Here is a 26,775-nt window from a genome sequence, read left to right on the forward strand (position 1 = left end):
TGGATTGTGGAAGCATTAGCCTTAAGAAAGTGAAATCCAGATCTCCTGCTGACGCAGGCAGTGCTGATGGAGAATTAAAATTCCTCAAGCTCTTAAGAAAGCCCTGGAAAAAGAACTGTGAAAAGATGGCTTGTCACTAGTTAGGTGATTAAGCTACTAATGTAGCTAAGTGGATTTTAATAGATGAAAAAAATACAACATCAGCAAGATCCTAGAAGCAAGGACAAAAATGAACTAGAATGAACATTTTCCCAGGCACCTTTTTTTTTAATTTCCCCACTTTGCTTTCTCCATCTCTCAAGATTTTCCTACTTTTTAATTGACCACTATAATTGGGAATATTTTTCATCAATCAATACTTCTTTTATTCCACTTATCCTTTCTTCTTGCCTAAATTCCGATTGCTTCTTATGTAAGAGCTCTAAAAAAATAATTCCTTCTGTAGTACCCTGTGCTCCATCTCTTAGTCAGAAGAATGAAGGGGATAAAGAAAATTCATAAAGATAAACTGCCATAAGAGAAATAAGTGCTTTGACAAAGGAGTTCATTCCACTTTCAGTTTGAAAACAATATTACTACTCAGATTTAGTAAACAAACAGGTACTGTACTGCTGCAGAAGCTGCAAATGAATCCTAACTGACCATAACTCTAAAAGAAAACTACAAAGAAAGACTGGGGACTATTATGGCAGTATAGTATGACTCTAAAGCAAGAAATTACCACACGCATATGTAGTCATCTTGGATACTTTTTCCTACAGATAGCTATAATGTTATGAGAGTGAAATCTTGATTTGCCACAAGATTCACCTGCATTCATTAAGCACAACATAACTGCACACAATCTTCTGAAAATTTCACCTTCTGGCACCATTACTATATTTCTCAGTCCTAAAATTACCTGGAAGTATGTTACCATTATCAATAATTCACCATTAATATTACTATGCTAGGAAATGTCTCAATTTTTAAGTCTGTGGGGAATATTTACTAAATCTAAATTTGTTATGTCAATTTGCATCATTTCTATAACTATATAAATAACACAAAGTTATTTGCAGCAAAATGTTAATTTAAAAGACTACTTGCTATCTGATAAGTCTATTTTAATGTATATCAGTTATGTAAATATATAACCGATATGAATAATATCATTTGTAGTGAAAGTGAAACCCAAACTTTGATTTTCATTAGTCCATTAAATAGTCCAAACACAAAATATGTTCACTGCATCTGAAGCCTGCAAAACCAAGCTCTATTAAACCAATAGTTTTATTTATATTTCAAATATGAAACTGTATTTCAAATTAAATAACCAATGTCCCACATCTCCTAAGTAAGCGTACATTAAAAAAAAACCCATTATACCATTTCCACTAATCCAATATCCTTGATACATAGAACAAAGGTATTTGTTCATGCAAATACCATGCATATTTGTATTTAATACAGACATAATCTATTTTTTGCCTAAGAGCAAATATAAGTATATGATTCCATCTTTTAGATCTTGCTAACCACTTTGTGGCATTTGAAAGTATTTTGACATTCACTGGCAACATAAATTTTGCCACAGGATTTTTAACTACAATGCTTTGTTCTTGCTAGACAATTTACATTGGTATTTTTTATTTTTGTATTCCTTTAAAAAAAAGAGAGAATCCTTCATAAAAATAAATCCCTCCATGCTAAAAATCTGAACAATTAATAAATCTTCTGAAGAGGTTTGAACTTTGCAATCAGTTTATTAAGCTAAAGTCCATGAATCTATTAACACAGTGATGGCTTCTATATCATTATATACATAGAGAAATCATCTTCACTAATGCATAAGCTTCAAGCAATGTTGTATTAGCAACAATAGACTAAAGCAAGCCTCAGAAGTCTTGCTGGATGTTTTCTTTGTTTGCCTCTCCATGTTGCAGCTTAATTTGAGAAATTTCATTTTCCAACTGCACAATAGTTCGTTCAATCTCATAATTTTTACTGACAAGGGACACCCATCTAGAAAAAAAACAGAAAAAAAACATTGTTTTTCTAGTTTTATTGCTAAAAGAAAGAATATTCATTTTGGGGTGTGCAATACTATATTGTCAATAAAATAGAAAGATAGCAGAGGAGTGCAAAATAGCATATTAGTTAGTAGAATGTGCTTAACACAAATAGAACTTCACCTGAGGTGACAGAAATAACATGGCTGCTGACGGGAGGAATATATAGATAATAAGGGACAATGTGAAAAGGCAACAGCCTTAACACTGCCCAGAATTGATAATACATAGAAACAGGGATTTATGATCTGGTTCTTACAATAACTTATGTTTGCTTAACTATGTTGACTAATTATTGACCAAGTTGCAACTGCCAAGATTTACAAGTGATGCTAAACCATAAGCCATGTTTAACAAATTATAATGGCTGGATAACCAATGGAACCAAATAAACTACGCAATTTCATGGCATGCCACACATCAAGTTATTTTGTTACATTTAAGTTCCAATAATCTGCTCCATATTGAATTTCAAAAAATTCTTATTTATTCCTTTTTTCCCCCCAATATGAGGAAGTGACTATTGAGAAAAAAACATCTTGCCATTGCTGACTTCTACTTCTACATATGGAAATATTTTATAAAGCCCAGTTACATTTTAAAAGATTAATTCAGTAGTTCTGCAGAAATTAAAAGTAGGTGAAATAATAGTGAGAAAAACTACTCACGTGGATTCCATTTCACGAAGTTTAGCACCAGCTGTGAGTTGCATGTTCTTCCGCTGCCAATTAAGGTCTTGGATGTGTTTTCTGGAAGAAAGAAAATGACATAATGAATTATACAGTAATTTATTCTGCAGCCTAATACCTTAAGGTAATAATCCTTAGAGTTATAAACACGTATAACACAGGTCTTTAAAATGACATCATAAAAATGAAACAGATCACTGGATACACTTGGAGCATCTCACAATGCTCACAGAAAAGCAGGATAGTTTTAGATTCTAGATGTGTTAACCAGAACGGCATGTCAATCATTCTGGACTATCATTGTGTAGATATGTCTCTGAATTGCAACAGAATGAAGAACCCGATGCAGAAAACCCAAGATTTATTTTAATTTTATATAAATTATTTTAAATATGTATAAATTCTATTTATTATTTATATCCTAATAAATGAAAGTATTTCCCATCAACTTTAAATACATTGCAAACAAACTGCTTTTTTACCATCACAGCAGAGTCATACATATGGACTGAATGGGTGCTGTTAGTAGGTGACATTTAGTATATTGTAATGGTTGGAGGTTGGCTGGTTTTGGGTGAGTTGTGGTGGAGCCTTTTGAGATCGTCACCCAAGCAGAGAGAACAGGACTGGTTTGCTGTCTGACCCGTAAGACTTATATCTTATGCGGCCTGAAACAGCGTTGTTTAGAGGGACAGAAGGCCATTTGCTTTGTTTGGAGTTGGAAAGCTAGTCATAGGGGATTGGAGCCAGCAGCAATGGTGGCTGGATCAAAGTCGGTGTTGCTGGCAACTGTATTGGCAACTGCCAAGTCTACAGATTGATTGCTTTGTGAGTGAAACTTTCCAGGTACTTAGCAGAGACTGTTGACACCCGTGGCACGTGTGTCCTAGGTTCGCCATCATGGATCTAGGGTCTAACTCTAGCCATTTCTGAGGGCACGCGAGGCGTTGCCCTGTCAACTCCAGCATACATTGGCCAGCTGATTTTTGGCCTTGATTTTCTGCCATTTTTCTTGGAACAGACTTCCAGTTTGCGTGTTGGGCTGTTTTTCGCACTCTGGAGACTTCCTAAAGCCTCCAGAGGGCGAAAAACAACCCAATAGGCAACCCGGAAGTCCGTTCCCAAACTTCCAGGTTGTGTGTTAGGCTGTTTTTTGCCCTCCCCAGACTCCTAGAAAGCCGTGCACGCATGTGCGGGGCAGCGGGGGGGGGGTGTCACACGCACATAGGCAGGGGGCAAAGCACGGGCGGGTTAAATTATGGGGGTGGGCACATGAGCATGCGCAATAACATGCGCACACATACTTTTGGCACCCAAGGGGAAAAATGTTCGCCATCACTGGTCTAACTCATAATAGTGATAATACACCTGACCTTGTTTTTCTATTAGATCAGTGACAGTGTTATGGATTTGGGGACATAGGCAGAATTTGTGGTTGAAGGGGCCAGGTTTTGTATGGTTATCTGGGGGAATTTTGAGCCAGTTGAACCTTGCAAATCCTAGTTCAATCACTTCAGTGTTATATCCCTCTCTCCTGGATTGCTAAAACTGTGCATGACAGGACACATGATTGGATTGTGATTAATTAGAGAGCCAGTGGTTCTACTGCTTTTTAAGTAGGTAGTGGTACGTCCCCTCAAGAGGCCTTCACTGAATCCAACTAGTATGAATGTATTTCATCCAGTTTCCAATCTTCCCTTTTTATGGAAGGTTGTGGAGAGTGGTCGCATGATAACTTCAAGGGACTATAGATGAAGATGATTATCTGGACTTTTTCAGTCAGGATTCAGGATAGGGCTTAGGACTGACACTTTATTGATAATGCTCATGGATGACCTCTGGTGGGACAGAATGGATAGTGCATCCATGGGTAGTGCATCCAAAGGAGAAATCGGCCGCGAAAAAGTGATTTTTTTGGTTGGAACCTGATTTTGTCATGGTCAGATGTGATCGTGATCAGAGGTTCTACTGTAGTTTCTATCCATCCATCCAGCAGATTAGGCAATGCTGTGAGTCCTACCAGCCAAGAAATGATGGCTGGCAGGGACTAGAAGACATGCTTTGCCTGCTCTGGTTCCTGTCCTTTGGAAGATCTTTCCTTCAAAGCCAGAATGGCCCTGAATCAGTTTGTTTTAAAAACCTGACTACGTGCCCACCCCAGGACTCATAATGTGTTAAGGGTGCTGTTTCTTGATAATACTGACAACTACTATGACAATTTTGTCAGATGCTGTATACATTTTTGTATTTTTCATTGTTTTACTGCCCAGAGTCACTAGGGTAATATGGGCAAAATCCCTCCACACAGCTATAGAAAATAAGTAAATAAATTGTTTTCATATAAATATGTATTCCTTATATAAATTGAAGTCTGGTGGAATCTGTGGCCAAGAAAAATTTCGTTCAACTTAAACTAATTTACCAATAAGGATAAAAATGATGCAAACAAACACCACAAACTTATTTCTTCTGACTGAAAGCAAAAGCAGCTCTTACCTTAAACTTTGTAGCTCTTTCTGTGCCTGTTCAATCATGTGGACTAAATGCCTAATTAGCAGACAAAAATACAAGCTCATTATATTATTCAAATATAAAAAGGAAAAATAATGAATTATTATTTCACAATAATTCCAAGTACCAGATTTGGTCATCTGAAGATGGCGCCAACAGGAAAGCGATCTACTATGGAAATAGTATTATGGTAAGGTCCCTGCTATATGGAACAGCATAGGCCCATGGTAAAAATGCTTATCAAGAAGTTCGCAGCTCTAATAAAGGTGTCTATGGGTACATTGGAAGTCTTAGTGTCATACTGGGGACTCATTTTTATTAAAACTGAACATTCAATATTTATGATTTAATATATATTACCTGGATAAAATAAACAAACAGAGCTTATGTTAATTTAGTTCCCAAATCTCTTTTATATTTACTGCTGTTAATCTTGCCATCTTTTAAACTAAATTTTTATTAAAGTGGTGAAACACCTGACCTAGAAAAGGAAATTAGAAAACATATTTTGCATATTATGCCTGCTGTGTGGTACAAAGAAATGAGTACAGGCAGTTGTAGACCTACGGAAGTTCATTTAGTCACTATTGGAATTATAATGGCACTGGAAAAATGACTTACAACTGTTTTTCATACTTATGATCATTGCAGCATCCCCATGGCAACTGACTCATGTTTATGGGGGTTGCAATATCCCGGGATCATGTGATCCCCTTCTGCAACTTCTGACAAGCAAAGTCAATGGGGAAGCCAGATTCAATCATGTTACTAACTTAACAACTGCAGTGCTTCCCTTAACAAGTGTGCAAGTAAATGGGGCAAAACTCACATCAAATGTCTCCCTTAGCCACATAAATTCTGGGCTAAATTAAGGTCATAAGTCAAGGATAATTTGTATTAGGTTTCAGCCTCAACAGAAAATGTGTGTTTCCCTTTCCATCAGTAAGAAAATAGCAGAATAGATAATCCTCATTTGGTGATCAAAATTCGGACCAAACAATACCTTATTTCATTTTACCTTTACTTTACTGTTCTGAAAAGATCATAAATGTGAGATTTTACTTAAAGATACATAAAGTCATTGCCCCTGTTAACTGCATAAGGTCACTAAAAGAGGCAGTCACTAAACAAGAACAACCTGTAGCTACGTGGTGGCTGCATATCAGTCTTAATTTACCAATTAAGTCTCTTGACAGCATTCTTTTATTACCAAAAAAAATGAAGGTCTCCAAAATGGAAACAAAATACCAAGCCTTGCAGATAACCCCTTTCAGAGAATGACTAAGGTATATAACAAACAGCTTACTCATTATATACTTTCCAGCCATTGCAGCCATACTGAGACATCAGCTCCAAATTTTCAATTCGAACTGCTTGGTGTTCCAGTTGAGCCATTGAGTTATTAACACATTCCTGCCATGCTGTAATATCATTCTTCTGCCCAGAGGAGGGTGCAGGTAACTCATATCTGTAAGGAAAATGAGAGGAGAAAGCATTGTATCTCATTAGAGTATAAGTGATACATAACCCATTATTTTTAAGATTTAAATTTATAAATGTATCGAGTAAAGTAGAATTGAATTGAATAACAGAGTTGGAAGGGATCTAATCTAACCCTCAGCTCAGGCAGGAAACCCTAATTAAACATAATTTAAATACCTGAAGATTTCAGGGTTTATACCAGCAAAAGTAATGACCCACTCTGTTTTTTCCCCCCCAAAGGTCAGTATTTGTAAAATACATGTCCATTTTCTCTCATATATTGATGATTTGTAACTCCCAAAGCAATTATCTTAATTAGATGAAAAGAATTATTGACTACTGCCTAGTTCTTGCCTGTCATAATGAGGCAGGAAGTAACATATTAGCTTTTAATAATTATTAATTTAATAATTCAAAACATACCCTCAAATTTTAGTTCTACACTATGCCCTAGCAGACATTGTATCTACATATAGCTAGCCTTACCTTTTCATGCTCAGTAATTCTATGGGCTGTCGAGCTGCTAGGCGTTCAAACTCATTTCTCATTATTTCAGTCTATGAATCAAATTAAAGACATATTAGTTATATGCCCCGAGTCCCTTTTTGGGAGAGGGGGCGGTTTAGAAATCTAAAGAAATAAATAAATAATAAATAATATATCCCAAAAAGCAGGAGGTGAAAGATTATAATCAATGAATCATGCAACAGCTATACATGTATACCAGTCTTACCCCATTTGATTATCTTTTAGAGGTTTTGGATTATAAGATTTACCACCTCTTGGGCAGTAAGTACATTGATCATCATATTCAGAAATAGAGATTTGTGGAATTATTTTTCCTGAATTAAAATTGGAGGAGGATGTCATTTATACACTTATCTCTGCAACCAAAGTTTTACATTTGATGCTGAGTGAATTATCCATTCATAGCTAACCAGATGAATATAAACCAAACAGCAATACTACTAGAATACTAATACTACTAGAAATATCCTAAAATTAAGAACCCTTTATTTATTTCCTGTGAAAGAAATGCTAATTTGCCAATGTGCATGTCACAAATTATTGGCCTAAAGTCTATTATTTGAACTGGAAAATATAATTCTTAGCAAAAGACAAAACTTCTGATGAATGAATGCAGATTATAATCCGCTGCAATTTGCCAGAGTAAATTTTATGGGACAAAGTAGAATTTACACCATTACTATCAGTTTTTGTGAGCCAAAAGTCCATTTCAGATATATGAAACATACTTTTGGTTATTCTAGAATCTAGTCTATGAAAGTGATACTGCAATTGAGAATAAATGTGGCAGTTCCAAAGCTTTTTAAAAAAAAAAAATTCTGAAATGGCTTAAGTGATTCAGAGTCCCTCCACATATTCTAGGTTACAGTTTAACATTGCATATGGATCGCTTATGGGGATTTTTTGTAAGATGTTTAGAAATTAGAAGCATGAAATTTCTGCAGCACAATCTTGATGATGTCAGGGTCATTCCACCTCATCCCATCTGGTCCATTCTATTGCTAAAGGATTTTTTTTCTTTTTAAAGCACTACAGACGGTGCACACAGAACACACCCACACAAATAAGGAGAAATTTTGAAAACTGCCCTTTGTATTTGCAACAGATGAAAGGTAATATTACACTTCTTCTACTCATAACCATTTCTACAGAGCATATTATGTTTGCAGAAAGTACTATTGTCCCTTTCTTACCCAAACGTTTTTGATCACCATGCCTACAAAAATCGGTTTTTATCAGAAATTCTTGCAAAGAAGAAAGAAAACAAGAATTGTGGGCAAGGTCAGAACTACTCCTATTTCTAAACAGCAAACCTGCATCAGGGAAAGTGTCAATAAGCACAAGTCAACCAAACAGATTTCACTCTCCGCCAGTATCGGGTTCCGGAACGTCTAAAATTTAGACTCTCAAATGGTTTCAAGAAGAGGCTTTTCCTCAATTTAATGTCCCCGTGATGGGCTGGACTCCCACTCCCATAATCCATGCGTAACTCCGCGGAGCCCTCGTTACAATTCCTGAACGACGGGAGCGGCGCGGTCCACAGAAAGGGCGGACCGGCTTCAATCGGCGGCCCGATCCCAGGCGAAAGACGGGTGGCGCTCACCTCGAAAGTGCTGTAGTCCGGCGTAGCCAGGTAGCTCAGATAGTTCTTGGTGGGTCTGTAGCGCCGCGTCTCTTCCTCCACCAGCGCCGCGGCCTGAGAGAAAAGCGGACAGCGACTCACTTAGCTCCTCCGACAGGCGCAGCGGACCCCCAGCCCGCCTCTCGCCTTTCCCCAAGCGCCACTCTTACCGCTTCCCGGACGCCCGGCGCTTCGTAGCCTTGGTCGAAGTAGGGCAGCGCATCGACAGCTACTTCGCCCGCCACTAAGCCCGAGCCGGCCATACCGGACCTCGCACGAGCCCTTTCCGCTTCTCAGTTGCCCCGCGACAAAGCTCCACCTAGGCCTCTCCTCCTCTTACAGCGCCTGCGCGGATGTAACACTTCAGCCTAGGCGCCTCCGCCTAAATTTTACTCTCAGCATGGCTGGCTGAAGAATTCTGGGAGTTGAAGTCTTAAAGTCGCCAAGACGCTGGAAATCCTCCGGCCAATCGGTACCTTCGCATCGCTACGGATAGCACGGAGCTTCTCGATCGCCCCTCCCTACCTCATGCTGGTTCAGATGATTGGACTTCAGGTCCTGCAGTTGCGCACTACTGTAGCTTGGCAAAAGTGCATTCGGGAAGTTGCTGTCCAACGCGTCTGAAAAACATAACACCGAGTAAGGAACTTGAAGAAGCACGTATCTTACTTTGCACACTTCCAGGATGGGCTATAGATCCTGGATTTGTCCCAAATGTAGACGAAATGTACATTACGTAGTCTACTGCTAAAAAAGATAAGACATTCCTTAATGAGCTAATATCAAAATAATCGTGTCCCTTGTCATTTATAGCAATGTTTTTCAAACTTGGCAACTTTGAGATGTGGATCAACTCCCAGGATTCCCCAGCCAGCTCGAAAAAGAAAACGGAAAGGGGGGGGGGGGAGCAAGGGTATTAGGAATTAAATTGGCTTAACATGTTTTGCATTCAATTTATGGCTTGCCCTATACTTAAATAATGTTTTGATCTATGTCTTAAGTCATTAAAGTGCCAAAAGCCTCCGAGCTGCCCCCACCCCGATGTTGTTTTGCAAATCAAAAGGCTGCCTCCTATTTAGAAACTTGCCATCATAGTATTATTCTATATATGTACTATAATTACTACTGTAGAATAATATAAACAATGTTACTATTAATGTAAAATAATACTATGGTGTTAAGTAACACTATGGTAGGAACCCCTGTATGATCTTGCCTTTTCAATATTGAGAATGTAAAATATTAATTTTACAATAGCCTCCCCAATCTTGTTGCACTGCCTCATCATATGAAAGAAATGTTCCTCGCAGAAATGAGTAATATAAAAAGAAAGTCAGGGGTATATGCCAAGAGTGTGTGTCCCAGCATGGTCACCCAAGATGTGAAGGTGCCCATCTAAAGAAGTGGGTACCTATATGGAATAGCATATAGGAAAAATGCTGGAGGCAGATGATCATTTTAGTGACAACAGCAAAGTCAGCAACACCTACTGTGCAGGAGAAGGCAATAGTAAACTATTCATGTATTTTTTTTAATCAAGAAAACCACATGGATAGAAAATATAAAATGTGCCAGATGATGGTCCCTTCAGGTCAGATGGCACTCCGCATGCTACTAAGGAAAAGCTGAGGAATAAGAAAAAAGAGCATGTTTCACTGATTATATTTATTTGTATTCCATCTTTATTATTTTTATAAATAACTTAAGAAGGTAAACATACCTAATACTCCTTCCTTCTATTTTACCCACAACAAGGTATCAAATAACTCAAAGTTGATCATATCAAATTGTGGAATGCACCTATAAAAATGGGAATCCCAGAATATCACACTGTTCTTTTGTACAACTACATGCAGATCAGGAAGCCATAGTATGGACAGAACATGGTGAAGCAGATTGATTCCAGCAAGGAAGTGAGATAAGGTTGTATACTCTCTCATTATTTATTTGACTGAATGCTGAATATAATGGGAAACAGGATTGGAAAAGGATGAACGTGGCTTTAAAACTGGAGGAAACATCAATAATCTGTACAATACTACTCTAATTTGCAAAAAAAAGTCAGAGCCCCATGAAAAAAATGGAACTAAAATTATAGTAAATAAAGAAATCATGAAAATAGGTAAAGCAACCAGACTTACAATACACAGTAAATATATTGAAGTAGACAGTTAAGGTAGAAAGTACAAATAGTAAAGAAACATTCAGTCAGTAAGTATACCATAGACTAGCACTTAGTAGAGTAGTCATGAAGTCTTGGAAAGGATATTCAAGATGCTGATTGTCAAGTCTATATAAAAAAGAGCAGTAGCAAAGTGGATGTACAGTAACTATGGATACACCACTGAAAGACTCAAGTGACCAAACTGAAGACAGATCCTCCTGGAGAAAATGTATGTGGCCAATAAGAGTCAATTCTGACTTGATGGCATGTAATTTATCTTCAGTCACTGGCAGCAATACTATACAGACTAGTCCATGAAATAAACTCCCAGGAAGGCTAAAATTACTTTTACTGAGATTGGCTATAACAACATTATCTTGCAAGTCTAATTACACTGTACTATAGCCCACTTCATATAATTCAGTAAACGAGAGAAGAGACGGCCTGTGCCACTTCTGAATATTATCTGGATATTATAGACTTAAAAAGAAAATGCCTTAGCTCCTTTTGCCTAGGCAATAGCATCTGAACATCTCCATCAAAATCAACTTCCTTGCTCTCTACAATTATCTTGAATTATGTCCATAAATTTACAGCAAGTTTTAACTACCAATATGTTGGTTTAATGCATTTCTGTCAAGCAATAGTATTGATGATAGGTCACATTCTGCAATCTGTAGCTATCAAAGATCATAAAAAACTTTAAAATATATACATTCAACTTATAGTGAAGCCATTGTCTTTCAGCTTGGTTTTATGGGCTGAGCAAGAAGTGAAGAAAAACTAAGCGTATACACAGTGGCCACACAACTCCAACAGCTAAAAAAAAAAAGAAAGATTCATCAAAACACAAAAATAATTCATTTTATTCCCAAAAGGTTTTGATTTCTTATAGTTTCATCTTTGTACATACAGTTTTGGTTTCTTCTATACAGCATAAATTAAGGCTTTATAAAGAATGAGCAAAACAAACATGTGACAAGGAAGAAGAATGACTGCTGAGAAGTACCCAGAGTCTCAAAGAACATGTCTGGGGCTAGATTAACCCAATCATTTCGTAAAAGTGGGTTTGTTTTCTTCCTGTTCTTCTGAATACTGTAAGAGCATAGTTTAAGTGCTGAAGTATATTCCAAAAAGCAATTCTTCTGCTATTCAAATAACAGGGAGGATGCTACATATTCCGAAGCCAGATTCTGAAACCTCCAAAGCAAAGCAACTAATTCAGATTCTGTTCTTTGTGTTTGGGATTTGCTTGTGTCACTGTTATATGTATATTGTGCTTCTGATATACTCCAGTATAATTTCCCGCAACTGTTGCCTTCCGTATAAATAGGACTGCAAGATTGATCATAATGAGTGAATTCTGAATCCCAACATATGTAGACGATGCTGTGGAGGAGGAAAGTTGTTCCCATCCAGGGACTGGTCCACTTTTTTTCCCTGTCCAGTACAAAGATGGGCTGCGTATAATTTTTTTTCTGTGTGTCTGTGGAGGAATGGAAAACATCATCCTCAGTTCATATTTAGGCTTCTGGGAAGGCAACCATCATCTGATGTAAAAACTGGCATTTCACCCTCTCTTCTGGCACAAGCAAGACAATTGCACTTCATTCCATCTTACACAAGTTTCTGTTCCAGTTGCTGTGACAGATATGCCACCCCCACCCCCACCCCTTATAGTGTCTCAGAGGTCATTTTATATTGGCATGCATGCCATGACAGGATGGAACTTGATCTCTTTATACAGCAGCCCAATAGTGCAATAGTAAATGCTGGACATTTTTCTCTTTTTATTTTAACAGATTCAGCAGTTTTTCCTTGTAGCCCAAGAGACAGGAATTGTGGTGATGCATGTTCAAATGGTGAAATGCTTGACACTTCTTTGGTTTCCTTTTGTTTTAACTGGGTGAAACTGACAAAAGTTCTGCCAAGTTTTTCTTTTTAGATCAAGTGACAGGAAGAAATGCAATCTTTTTTGCTTTTTTTTCAGTCCTCAAAATAGAATGGAAAGCAACTAGCACCCATTATCATGGCATAGGCAGAGAGTAATTATCAATTACTCAGAAGAGGAATTATCAATCATAGGTCATGTTAATCACAGCCCAAGTAGAATACCTGATAATCAATATGACCATAGTAAAGAAACAGATTGAAATCCAGAAACAAATTTTTTAAACAGCTTCATTTTCAGGCTGTTTGTTTTGGGAGACAAGCAGCTGAAGACTGCAAAAAAGCCCTCAGTAAAAACCACATGAGTATCAACCTGCAATCTCACCAGATTCCAAAATATGTTGTTCTGAATTTACTTACATTGGGTGGGTTATTGACTTTGGCCAAATAAAATATTATTTTATTGAAAATAAAAAGGACATTTCCTAGGTGTTTCAATAAATTGTCTGATTCCTCATGAAGAATCAGCAAGTCAAACTTTTGCCTATTCTTTCAAAGATGGACAGTGATCATATTCTCTAAGTAGAACTTGAGTTCATGATAAAATTTCACCTGTTTTTTTCATATTATCTTCCTGTGTATTCACTGAACTTCCTTCTTCTTAGACAGATCTACTTTACATGCTGCAAGGGAATAAAAGACTCAGTAACTGTTCCCCATTAAAAGCAGCATTATTATTTTTTTTGGATAAGAGGCAAGCCACAAACTTGTTTCATCCAAAGGTCAATTTAACCACACAGCAAAGAAACAACCCAGTACTTCAGCATTCTGCCCTTCAAAGAAAAATCCCCTTTCACTTGGGACATTTTTGCTCACAGGCAACATAACATAATCTAAAACCTTTCGTTATTGTAAACATGTGGCAACATTTTACTGGACAGGAGCCATTAGCTACTATATACTGTGCAAGGGATCTGCAGAGATGAATGTAACTAATCAGGAGATAGCTGTAAGTCTGTATCATAGTAAACCATGATGTAACCATCGCTTATTACATAAATGATAGTTAGCTGAGTATTCATTAAGGCAATAACCATGGTCTAAAGACACAGTAACTGGATTCACCCAACACAAACTGCATTTTGGATTAGTTCAATGGGGGAATCTAGACTTTCTGTCATATTTGATTAATGTTATGTAAATCCAATATTTAGGTAATAAATCCTAAAAAGATTGTATCAAATGCTAGGCATCTCCAGGAGTGGCTAATAAGAAAATTCCGTATTTATTGAAAGAAGTTGACAGATTCAACATTAAATGAAGAAGCATATTGTTGATGAAATTTAGCCATGGGAAAAGAGTAGAATGATGCTTCAAGGGAAGAATAATTTGTTATTCCAGTTTTTATTGCAAAATAGACTGCATGAAAGGAATCGTCTGTCCCTTTACATCAGTTCTGCAGCAAATTAGTCTATTTCAATGTCAGCATCTTGACTTTGAAAAATATTCATACTCCTATTGGGAAAACATTCTTCTCCTGACAAGAAAACAATAGTTTAACATGAGGTATTTCCTCTGTCATGTATGAGATGGACTTGTAATTAGACAGTGTGTACATTCACAACAATTAAGACTAACATAGAAAACAGTCTTCTTGCTTTGCTTCCAAAAGGCAGGGAAATAAGCTTTACACTGCAACAATCTGTCCAAACAATAGTTAACATGAATGATCAAGCCAATAGAATATCTGATGTGATGGTGTTGGAGTCAAGGAGAGATTATAACCTCCAACCAGCTTTAGGAAAGGCTTTCTTGTGCAAAGAATTTATTCAAGGAAATATTGCATAGCCATTTTGTTGGATTCCTGGTTCTTTCCTGGTTTCTTCCTCTTTCAAAAAATCCCAGCTGAATCCTTGAGATTGCTTTGAGCTGAAGCATTGGATTGCTTTGAGCATATTTTTAATAACATGAGGAAAAAGGGACAACCTTTTTTGGCCATGCAGTATAAATAAGGATATCGTTTCTGCTGTTATTTTTGCTGTATAAATCATCTCTGTAAACAGAAGTTCATTTTTTGCTCCAACCAGACCAAGCAGAACAGAGATTGAGCATGCTGTTCATATTTGGTGCTCATTTTTCCGGTCATCTGAAGTTCTTCACGTGGGACCTGAAGAATCTAATAGAATACCACATCGACACAGCCATCTCACTATGACTTGCCAGGATCGTAAAATAAAGCTTAGCAATTCTGCATTTGGCTTTTCACTTCTTTTGTAGAAACTTCATTTTATTACCTAAAATACAACAGGAGATTAAAAGAAAGGTTGATATATTACCACGTGGAAGACAATTACAAATAAAATAAAAAGGTTTGTCTGTCTGAATCAAAATTCACAGTGGCTAATTTTGACTTGTGGAGTTTTAAAATTGGATTTTTCAGAACAGAAGAATTTGTCTCAGGGAATGATAAAGGGAATACAATATTTTAAAAGTATCTCCCAACACACTCAAAATTGAAATACATTTTTGAGGCTCTCCAGATCCCCCTATAAACGAGATGCAGAGAGTACTAAGTAGGTTTTTAGTAGCAACACCTCAATTATATAGTGTTTATCAATAGAAGAGAAGAGAATATGTGAAGTTTTCTACAAAAAAATTGCCTGATGGAATGCAAATGTTTTTCAGCTCTTGAAATCTTAAGCTTCTTTAGCACATAACTGCAGTGTTCTGTTTTGAGTGATAGTGAGGAAGGGATGATGATTGCAATTTACAATTTACATTTCAATATACCAAAAACAGCTCTTTCAGCCTTGATCTTAGCATTCTAAATACTGTGCATTCATGCATGTAATTTTTAGAATTAAATTAATTGGAGCAAGTTCAGACAAATTACCTACTATACTTAACAACAAACACTGCTGCATAGATTACAGTCAAATGGGGGTGGGGGAGGGAGAGCCCAAGACAGATAGAAGGATGGTTGAAGAAGTGCCAAAGACTTGCAGAAGTACAAGAACAACAGGAAGGAGGGAGTGAAGCTACCCTGCTTGAGCCTTCTCAACACTTGTGGTGCTTAGAGAGGAATATGACTGCCTCCGACTTTGACCAAGAGGACTGCTATTAGAAGCTGTTTTAAATACCGTTTGTTTAGGTCCCAGTATTAATTTCTAATCTTTTCATTTTCACTAGGCAAAAATAGCCATCTACAAGTTCAGGTAACTGACTATGTAACTGTTAACTGAATAACTGTTAACAGAAGCAGTTAGCACGACGGTTCACTGATCCATTGACTTCGTATTGCAAAATCAATTTCTTAATTAAGTGACAAAAAGGGCATTGGGGACCCTAAGATTTTAAAATCAAAAATGAGGTTAATATATTGTGCTAAGCCACAACAAAGATTACAAATGTTGACTTAAAAAGATTTTGGAAACTGAGCAACGTGAGTGGTTTATAGATTACCTTGCCACATGAGGCCAGTTAAGGGTAGTAATCAAGAGAGTAGTGCGGCTTAAAGGTTAAGGTATTGGACTGACATCAGGAAGATCCAGGTTCAAGTCCACCTTCAGCCACAGAAACTCACTGGATGACTTGGGTCATCTCTCTCAACTCAATCTACCACAGAACTGTTGCAAGCACAATGGGTGGGCATGCCATGCACTGCCTTGGCCTCCTGAGGAAACGTAGATTATCAGGGTAAATAATAAATAACATAGCTCATCATATCTGTAAGCTTCAATTAAAACGTAAGAAGCAAAAGTTAAAGCGTAAGAGGCTCCTCAACTACATCACTAAATTTCTGTTTGGATATTAAGATAAAGATTTTTATGTTAAAGTTAGAAAGTCACACCATAAAAATCATTCCAGATGTTAGTACCATTTTAGGAATCAAAGTAATATTATCAAGGTCAGAGTGGATCACAAACAACTAGACTAGCCAAGAACAAATCTGAGGATGACTCACCCAGACTGCGAAGGATTTTGTTCATTCCACTTGGCTCAGACTCTGGAATGGTCTCCAAGTATTCCAAGGCACGAACTTCAAACAAGCCTTGAAAAAAAGAGCAACATTTCAATAGATGCTTTTGCTATAGAGAGCACCCTTATTTTTTATTTCTATATTTTAAAAGTTGAGCTCTGAAGAAGCAAAAATATATTTAGAAAATCAGAAGGTTATGTAGAGGATGCATGAAACTCACGAGTAGAAAATCAATTCTCCAGCATCAAAATTAAGTGAAATATGCAATGTATAACTCACTACAGAAATTTGCATGTATGCTGGCACACACACACACACACACACACACACACACACACACAGAGAGAGAGAGAGAGAGAGAGAGAGAGAAATTATACAATTTGCATGGATTAATGGAGAGATGTACACCACTCTCCATGTTTGGAGATGGAGTTTTACAATTATTTCTCAAAGAAAAGCAAGGTTGATTTCCCCCCCCCTTTTGCTCAACTATGAAAGCAAATGTTGAAGTCAGGACAGACCTCACGAAAGGCACAATTTCTTAAGGGTTCTTTCTCTCAGATTCTGAAATAGCTGTAAGTCAAGGATAGCAACCTAAAACCTTCCAGATGTTGATTTGCAACTCCCATGCAACAGGGCCAAAACCTGCTTGTTCAGCACCATCTGGAAAGAATTTTAGTTCAGCAATATCTGGATGATCATAGTTCCCACACCTTTCAAAATGAAGGGAAAGAGTTCCATCTGTTCATTGAACTTGCAATTCTTTTTTCTTGTTCATTAATAAACTAATGGATATATTTAATGATATATAGATTTAATTCGGAATACATTTAAATTTTACTCCTTTTCAGTGTAACAAAAAGCACATGGCAACACCTGACTAATTTCAAAAAAGCTACATAGGGTCAACACTAGGTAGCAGTAGGATAGGATAACCCTAGGAAATCCCAGGGTTGTCATCTAGACTAGAAAATGAGAAGGAGGGGGGAATCCCAGAAGGCAATGGCAATCCACTTCCCTCCTATTAACACAAAAACTGTCAGGCTTGGAAGCCATCTTTATATTGGGCCTCAAGCCTGCCACTTATTCAAACACATTATTCTGTGGGAAATTGGGAGGGGAGATTGTATGGAGCATGTGAGATATATAGCCAAAATAACAAGGTCATTTTGTTCCTGCACCTGGACTGACGTGGATGGGAGGAATCTTCCTTCGTGACAGTGGCTGATTGGGCCATGTGATGGACATGTGGGTGCTGGGGTAGGGTCTTGAACTTTCAACTGGATGGGGAAAACCTAGAAGCTTTCAGATTCGGGTTTTCCCAGATGTGCCAACATGGCTTCTTTGAATTTTGAGGAATCGCTAGCCTCGGATTCTTATTTGTTGGAGGATGTTATTTGGAATTCTGACAAAAACAACATGAATGTGTTGATATAATCACCAAGAGTGAAGCTCAAGTTAAGTATGACATTACCTTCTAGATATTTTTAAAGTTGTGGCAAGGGCTGGAACTTTGAAAACAGACATTTCTAGTGCAACTAGCAGACTCTTTTAAAAGCAAGAGCTTTTTGTCCTTATTAAACTATTAAATCATTCTGGTCTTCTATGTCTAATTATAAAAATGCTGTGGCTTATGGCAGCAATAAACATTCAGTTTCCAGGCTAAAAATTTACTAAAATTCAAAACAACGAATGGTTTGAGGACATCAATATCTTCAACTTCCCAGCAGAAAAGTAGTAGATACCTGTAGAGAGAACGTCATCCTGAATTGGTACTATTTTTGTTCTATACCAACAGCTCACCTTTTACCCCACTTTTCCGTAGCTCTCGGTCCTGGATGAAACCAGCAAACATTTGTGTCTCCATGAAGATATCTAGGAAATTACGCACACTCCGGGACGTATGGGACTTCCGGAAGGGCTCCCGCTGGAATGCTCTCTCTCCTTTCTCAGTGACATGCATGTGCAAAGAATAGTGCCCCACGATTTCCACAAAAAAACGCACAAAAGCCTCTGATAATAGAGAATCCAGTGTCACATCACCTACGGAAAGAAATGCCATATTACACAGCTAATCCAGGAAGTAATGTAATGGAGAAGAAGCTATTAGTGTGCAAGGTCATTTATTTTTTCATATATTGAAGATGTAAGTATATTTTAAAAGTTACAGTGTTTGGGGTGGGGGGAAGACAAACATTAGCTGGACTTCATTCTTGTTATTTTTCCACCCCAACATGGATTCACTCAGAGCAGAAATACATCTGTTTGTCTAAGCAAGGTTAGAGGCAGAATTATTTTTCAATCAATGTCACCTTGTGTGTAGCAGCGTTCCTGAAACAAGATTTCATTCCTTTCTTCTAAGATCTGTACAAGTGCAGCCTGAAGCTTGTGAGGTAGAATTTCATCCTCATCTGAAACCTTTGAAATAAAATAGTGGAGGAAACAGAGCAAAGATAATGGGGTGAACATGGTGTCCTCAGAACTAAACAAAATGCTGTATTAAGCATCAGTGCCTACAACTCTATGAAATGTCTTCATGTCAGTGTAGATGCATGATTAGGCCACATATTATAAAGTGCAAACAAAATTAGCCACCTATAAATTGATTTGCAACAGGGTCTATAATATAAATTGCCAGTATAAAAATGTGGAAGTTGACAGCATAATACTTTCTGTATTAGAAATTGCAAGCACGTCAGCTAAAACAACGCAACTCAACACCTTTTTAACTTCTGCTTTGCAGAATAAGACAATGAGCAATTAGTCAGTACTTGTTTGTCTTGCACTTTGGTCAACAGCAGACAATGGTCACCCGCAAGTACAACATCCTGACAGATTATTTTAAGAAACAAAAAACTGAAAGTAAACAAAAAACCCACATGTGTCTAGACAATGAAGGGAAGTAGAGGAGAAGAAGTCTATTGGAGGTTATCCTAAGTGACATCCTCCATGATACACAGCTAATGGGATTTGGTCTTCTGTATGATATTATTATATCTAAACAGCAGCTGACCCAATTAGATAAATCAAGTCACAGAAAGGAGGGATGGACCTTCCTTTCTGTGCCCAAAGTCCAGTTGCCTTTTGAAAAGGCACCTTTGGGATGAACCTTGTTATTTATTGGTGGCACATTGCAGCATAGGGTTGGAGTTGATAACAGTATAATGTGAGTGGAAAAGCTTAAATAAATGTACACTTGTGTTATGATTCTAATTCAGCTCTTCTATTGTTATATAAGTTAAAATAAAAATGTTAAAACCAAGCCTGGCATTTATCATAATGACATGTTCAGACAGTTAACTGTTGTGGGAATGAGTTTATACACTGCCACCCATCCCTACCACCAGTAGCAGAAACCTAGAAGATCTGCATGGTGGTTTTACATCAATCAAAACAAGATGTACTGTAATTGTTCTCAACTGTATTCTAAACTATCCATATTTAAAAATAAACCACAGTTCAGGACAGAACCTAGCCAGTTTACTTCAGTTAAACTTTTCTTGTAATTCAAACTGCAATGTAGAAATAGTGATAAAATGTAAAGACTTCCTTGGAGCTGAGCTCCTGACGACTATAGGGGGACATCTATACAGTTTTCTTGACAACAGATTTGTCATTTCCTTCTTCTGGGATTCCCCTCCCCACTAATTTTCCAGTCTAACTTAACAGCTCTAGCAGTTTCTCATCCAAATATTAACCAGGACAAATCATTCTTAGCTTTTTGGGGTTGAGCCAAATACTGCCACAACAGCTTGATGCTGTTATTTCCTATGGCAAAGCAGAGACTTTTAGGACCTATTATTTTATTCACCTTTTGCAGAAATTTATCAGCACACAGATCAACGATCAGTACCTAAGAAAAGGAAGAGTCATACAATTAATGCAAATCTTCAATTGCTTCAAGCAGCCCCTTGCTCCCTTTTCAATTGCATGAAATGTTCAGAGCTGACCACAGGGCTTCTCTTTTGTATTAAATTTCTGCAGTTCTCATTAACTATTAACAATATGGAATGCAACAAGTTTACTATTTCATAGCATTAATTTAAATTCAGTCCCTCTGAAGAAATAAGGGAAAGCTCTTACAGGCTTAATAAGTGGCCATATATAGCTACCTGAACCTTCAACAGAGAAAGCAAGTGTTTCAAAATTCTGCTTTAATTAGTTATGGGGATAGCCTTTGCACAATTACCAGCCTCACATTTAAAAAGGCAAAACAGCACAATATCAATGTGTGTCTTTGGCCTCAAAGATGAATTACTATGTTTTTAAAAGTAAGTTATACAGTCATTACCATAGCCTTTAGCAGCCGTACAGCATAGTAAGAATGCTCTGCATTCTGGTTTCACTAATCTCACCTCTTCTACAGGCAGGTCCTGGAGATGTGTTAAGGAGCAGGAGAGGATGCCAATGAGGAAAGGAGTAGGTGAACATACAATATCTATCATGGAGGCTGGCAGGACAGGGATGTAAGTGTGTTGCCAGGTAAATGGGTAGAGGGTTGCAACCACAGCATGGCCACATTTGGACAAGGTACTAGATGGAAAGAACATGAAATGAAAATTGTATCAGTAAACAAAATATCAGTGTCTGAACCCCTCAAGAGATGGTTATATGAAGAAGCTAAAAAGTAATGTATGAAGTGGTTCTTCATACGAAAAAGAAACATTTAAAACAAGTGAAGTGCAAAATTGAATGCTGTCCCACATTAAAGATGTTTTGAATGATACAAGGCAGCATACCCAAAAGAAGGCCCAGAGTTCTTCTAATCATGCTGGTGCGCCGAAGGCAAACTATTTTAAATAGCAGTCACATAGGTGTCACCAACATTAGGAAATATAACAGTTCCTGGAAGGCAGTTCTATGTACTTCTTTCAAAGGCGAAGATTATACCAGATTTCCAGAACAGCATTTAATTCTGGTTCCATGTGCATTAAATATTCTATCCAAATACATGTTAGGATAGATTGACATATTTTTCCTCTTGAAAAAATCTTCTATGTACACTCTCCCCACTCAAATGAAATGTGTTAGCCTGCTTTTGGGCTAAAGATTGTTTTCCTGTCCATTTTTGTCCAGCCTACATCTACATTGCATAACAAAAATCACAAGTTTATAGTAGCATGAAAGAGTCACCTTAGATTGTCAGCAACAAAGATCACCCTTCTTTCTAGCAGAAGAGAAGCACAAACTTGGATCAAATTAGAGACACTGAGGCACTTTAAGAGACATTCAAAATCTACGTGTTCTAATCGGGAATCCAGTGGGCGGCAAAGCTCAATCACCTAAAAGCAAAGAAATGAAAAAGAACCATAGATGAGAAATGCATTATTTTATTGTACTAGCTTTGGTGGATGGCTGGAAGAGATACACAACCAGACAAATAGAATCCACTATAAAGATTGAAAGCCTTCAGATTGCTTTAGTCAAATTAATTCCATTACTTCTATGGGCATAGAAGTAATGGAATTAATTACTTTTACTGGATGATGAAATAAGCCTATCAGATCGCCACAACTACAGGGGCCTTCATTGGATGAAAATTATGCCTCATCTTTTACCTCATTGCCAGCTCCAGGCAGGAAGCTCTTCACAGTGATGGTACGCCCAGGAGCAGGGAATGGTGCTTCCATAACACTGCGCATGAATGGGTGAACTAGGGCAGGGGACATCTCACGCCTCTTCTCCACTTCATCTAATATCTGCATAAAAAGAATTTTCTGTTACCTGTCTGGTTCCTTTTAAGACAGTGGAAAGAGGACTGAAATAATATTTTATATCTTTGATGTATATCACGTTGTGTGCACGCAAGACAGTGCAGGTGGAACTTTTTTGGAAGTGGCTAGCCCAGTGATGGCTAATTTTTTTGTCGTCGCATGGCAAAAGCACACTTCTGCGTGCCTGCACCCGCACCCATAATGCAATGTGCATGTGACCACCTCCCTGTGCCCCTCCCCCTGCGCATGCATAAGTGGCCCTGCCGTACTTCCCCCACTCCTGCGCATGTGCATGCAACCCCCCTGCGCTCCCCCTTCCTCCCATGCATGCATGCATGACCCTCCTGCAACCTGTTTTGGGCCTAGTAGGCCTCCCTGCAGCCTCCTGGCAGCAAAAACAGGCCGTGAGGAGTGTGCATGCCGCACCCCCCCCATGCCCTGTTTTGGGCCCAGTAGGCCTCCCTGCAGCAAAAATGGGCTCTGAATGCATGCATACATGTGTGACGCCCTGCCCAAGCGTGTGTGTGATCCCCTGCCCCCCTGCATGCATGTGTACACCCCACCCCACCTCCGCACATGGGCTGTTCACATCCTGCCTCCAGGGCAAATTACTTGCAAGAACATTGGATCCTCTGGTTGCCATGCCTTTTCTATGCAACCAGTTTTGTACTAAAAAGAAGTGTAATTCCCATAGATATTTGCTATTGCAAAGCAAGCAGCAGTATGAATGCTAAGTTCCTCACCTTAGAAAAAAGGTTGAAGCAGCCTAGACGGCTAACCATGCAGTAGACCTCAGGTAGCCGCTTTCCTTTTCCTTCTGGCTAAAAAGCAATAGAAAGAAAGAGTTACTCAAGTCTCCCAGTGTGGCTTTCCCTATTTTCTCTTTTCTACTTGACACACCAGTCTCATTAACTGTTTGAGTGACCTCTTGCTATTTATTTCTTTTCATCTAAATTTGGCTCATTTATGTATCTGTTTTATTATCATCCTTAGCAAGAAAGCATCTGGATCCAGATTCCTTCAGGTACAAACTCCAATGTATAGTAAAGACTGCAGAAAGAATAACAACCAGCCTGCCTTCCATAGAAGACCTGTCTATTGTGTGGGATCAGAAGGAGGGCTGAGAAGATATTTGCAAGATCCCTGGACCTAAACTGTTTCAACTCTTCCTCTCAGGATGGCACTATATTGCGGGTCAAAACAACTAGACTCAGGGAGAGTTTTAACCCTGGCGCCAGCAAACTGCTGAACTTCTAATTCTCACTGTTCTATCCAATGTCTATGTATATTTACCCATGTAGTATGGCTGTAGTATTATCATTTATCCTTCTTATTATCTTCTTTACTCCACCCTTTTATTAGTATTGTTACTGTGATGATTATTAGTTTGTTGTTTGCATGTACACTGAGCTTCTGCACCAGAAACAAATTCCTTGTGTGTCTAATCACTCTTGAACAATAACATTTTCTGTTCTGTTCTCTTTTTAAAAATAATAATACAAAAGTCCCAATATCAGCTAAGGATATGGAGGCTTTATAATGTACGTTTCACTAATATAACCAGTCCTTAGACTAGCACCTTCCATAGATGCTTGACTTTCTCTGATGTGTAAGCTTCTGCATTACAGGTTTTCAAAATGCATTTTCCTTAATATAAGCTGTTCTTCAAATAAAAGCTATCACTGGTTGTATTCAATTTCCATTAGAGTGTTTTTTTCTTCTGATTCCTTTTAGAAATTTTTGACTGTAGAAAAGACAAATGTTGGCAGATTTTGATGTTGCTCTACTGCAAAATTTTGGGACAGCGGGATACCTACATTCATTCCCAAGGCAAGACTTGACATGTTTATCTACCAAGCAAGTCAATTGTTGATGTTTGATTGGGTTAAAGGTATCATACCAGTTATTTTGAAAAAAACTCCTTTTGCAATTTTATTAATGGTGGGGTTTGTTTGTTTTTATTGCGGATGATGTTCAAGGGATGCTCCAGTTTTTTGGGATTGTACCCAAGGCGCCTATTACTATTGGTACTACCTTTGCTTGCTTTTACCACTGTCATTCTATTTCTATTTGCAGGTCTTTGTATTTTGTTATCTTTTCCAGTTCTTTCTCTTCTATTTTGTTATCTCCAGGTATTGCCACATCCACCATTCAGACTCTCGTCTTTCTTATCGACAATGTTATGTGGCGGGTGCCTGTCTATTTTAATTCTTAAGTCCCAGAGCACTTTAGCTTCTCCATGTTCTATTATTATATTCTTTGTCTATTTTATGGTCCCACCAATTCTGCTTCTGTGAATACTTTATTTTGTATTATAAATCTGCTAGCCTCTGTTTTGTTGTTTCTGATTCTGGATGTTTTTTCAGAACTGTTGCATTAGCTATTCTTGCTGGACTTGATCTGTAATAACAGATCATTATTCTTTATATTCTACAAATATATCTCTGTACATTTGCAATGGGTAAACACCTTTTCTTCCAGTAGGTCTGCAACTGATGGCCCTGATTACTCAGTCAACAGTCCTGAGTCCTATAGCATATTTTTCACCAGTTGTCCAACAGTGGTGGGATTCAATTTTTTTTTACTGCTGGTTCTGTGGGCGTGGTTTGGTGGGCGTGGCATGGCTTGGTGGGCGTGGCAGGGGAAGGATGCTGTAAAACCTCCATTCCCTCCCCACTCCAGAGGAAGGATACTGCAAAATCCCCATTTCCTCCCGATCAGCTGGGACTCCAGAGGCAGAGAATAGAAGGGCTGGGGCCAGTCAGAGGTGATATTTACCGGTTCTCCGAACTACTCTTCAGAACCTGCTGAATATCACTTGTGATGTCCAGGAACTACAAAACTTAGAGCAGTCCTTGTTGATCCAGGCAGTCAGTGAAATAATATGTGTTTCTGTAATTTACATCTCACCATATTATGGGAGAGACATTCTTCATCCAGCTCTTCTGATGAGACCTGTCCAGTATGGTTGAACCTCTAGCATAGCTCTCATATTCCTCAGAGCACACAAACCGCACAAACTGTCATGCCAAGGTAGTGCCTCACTGGGAAGGGGGGGGGTCAATATTATTATTCTTATTAATATAGGGGATTACTCACCAAGAGCCTTTTGCAATATCCAAACCAACGGCTGCCATCCTCACCAGTTAGCACAAAGGAAAAGGTTTCACTGAACAACACACATATAAACTGATGGTTAGTTTTATTAAGGAAACAAGTGCAAAGAGCTATTATATCACAACTGTATATAAAACGTATTTCTCCAATCAACCTCTATATATAGTTTTTTTTTTCAGAGCTCCAGAAAGTTTACAAGAGATATGTTATCCCAAGTTCTCCACCCTGCCGCAAATAACCATAATTGGCAGCTTAGAACCATAATTGGCAGCTTCACTTCACCACAGTGTAAGTATGATGAGAATGCTAGGGCCAGCAACATCTAGGCCATTGTGGCACTGTATTAGAAGGCAGAAAATAACAAGCCCACAAGAAGATGGGTTTTTATTTTATTTTAAATGTCATAATATCTTGTGCTGTTCAGCTATCTTACAACTGAATAAGAGAGAAAAGTAATATTCCTTATTGAAAGAGAGAGAGTGGGACAGATTCATTCCCAATCTCTTTTACCATGTCTCATGTTCTTGACTTTACTTTTATTGAACCAATAAATATGTTTCAATAAAACGATTGTAATTCAAACAAAACAAAATAAAGCAAATTGATCTAGAGAGGGACAATTATAGTATCAAGGAGAAAGAGAAGAGAAAGAAAGGAAGAGAAAGAAAGAAAGAAAAAGAAAGAAAGAAAGAAAGAAAGAAAGAAAGAAAGAAAGAAAGAAAGAAAGAAAGAAAGAAAGAAAGAAAAGCAGGAGGGAGGGAAGGAAGAAACTCAAACATTTTGGAAATCCATATTTAAGGCTGTGGTTTAAACATTTTGATGAAAACATCAGGAAAAGTTTTGTTAATATAGCGAAGTAATGGAGACCAGATTAAAATTAAATTGTGCTTAATACTGCAATAGTTTCTAAATTTTGTAAAGTATGGTCACAAAACCAACAATATGAATAATCACCAAAAAATGGTAAAGTATGGTCACTAAACCAACAATATGATTAATCACCAAAAAATGGTAAGTGATTCTCCTATA

The 26,775-nt window shown here is 37.9% G+C and overlaps 2 protein-coding genes and 1 long non-coding RNA gene across 3 annotated transcripts in view; 1 reads left to right on the plus strand and 2 right to left on the minus strand.

The window, feature by feature from the left end:
- Positions 1-1,725: 1,725 nt before the first annotated feature.
- BCAS2 (BCAS2 pre-mRNA processing factor) lies at positions 1,726-9,337 on the minus strand. Its single transcript, XM_081948867.1, has 7 exons — positions 9,053-9,337; positions 8,865-8,957; positions 7,220-7,290; positions 6,558-6,719; positions 5,237-5,287; positions 2,720-2,800; positions 1,726-2,004 (listed from the first exon to the last, which is right to left on the minus strand). Exons 1-7 carry the CDS (start codon positions 9,143-9,145, stop codon positions 1,878-1,880), a joined length of 678 nt encoding a protein of 225 aa, XP_081804993.1. The 5' UTR covers positions 9,146-9,337; the 3' UTR covers positions 1,726-1,877.
- Positions 9,338-11,891: 2,554 nt separating this feature from the next.
- Positions 11,892-26,775, minus strand: part of DENND2C (DENN domain containing 2C) — a 66,004-nt gene continuing 51,120 nt past the window's right edge. The window contains exons 10-19 of the mRNA XM_081948866.1: positions 25,729-25,798; positions 23,373-23,450; positions 22,474-22,614; positions 22,049-22,197; positions 21,271-21,448; positions 20,727-20,768; positions 19,228-19,333; positions 18,719-18,958; positions 16,901-16,987; positions 11,892-15,230 (exon numbers count right to left, since the gene is read on the minus strand). Coding sequence (XP_081804992.1) covers positions 15,199-15,230; positions 16,901-16,987; positions 18,719-18,958; positions 19,228-19,333; positions 20,727-20,768; positions 21,271-21,448; positions 22,049-22,197; positions 22,474-22,614; positions 23,373-23,450; positions 25,729-25,798 — 1,123 coding nt within the window. The 3' untranslated portion in view covers positions 11,892-15,198. The remainder of the gene's footprint in view (positions 15,231-16,900; positions 16,988-18,718; positions 18,959-19,227; positions 19,334-20,726; positions 20,769-21,270; positions 21,449-22,048; positions 22,198-22,473; positions 22,615-23,372; positions 23,451-25,728; positions 25,799-26,775) is intronic.
- Positions 18,952-24,128, plus strand: LOC309389916. The gene is made up of 3 exons (XR_014175028.1): positions 18,952-19,061; positions 21,282-21,381; positions 23,623-24,128. It is a non-coding gene; the product is annotated as an uncharacterized lncRNA (long non-coding RNA).

Source organism: Natrix helvetica, assembly GCF_964273705.1.
Source record: "Natrix helvetica genome assembly, chromosome: 3".
Taxonomy (NCBI): domain Eukaryota; kingdom Metazoa; phylum Chordata; class Lepidosauria; order Squamata; family Natricidae; genus Natrix; species Natrix helvetica.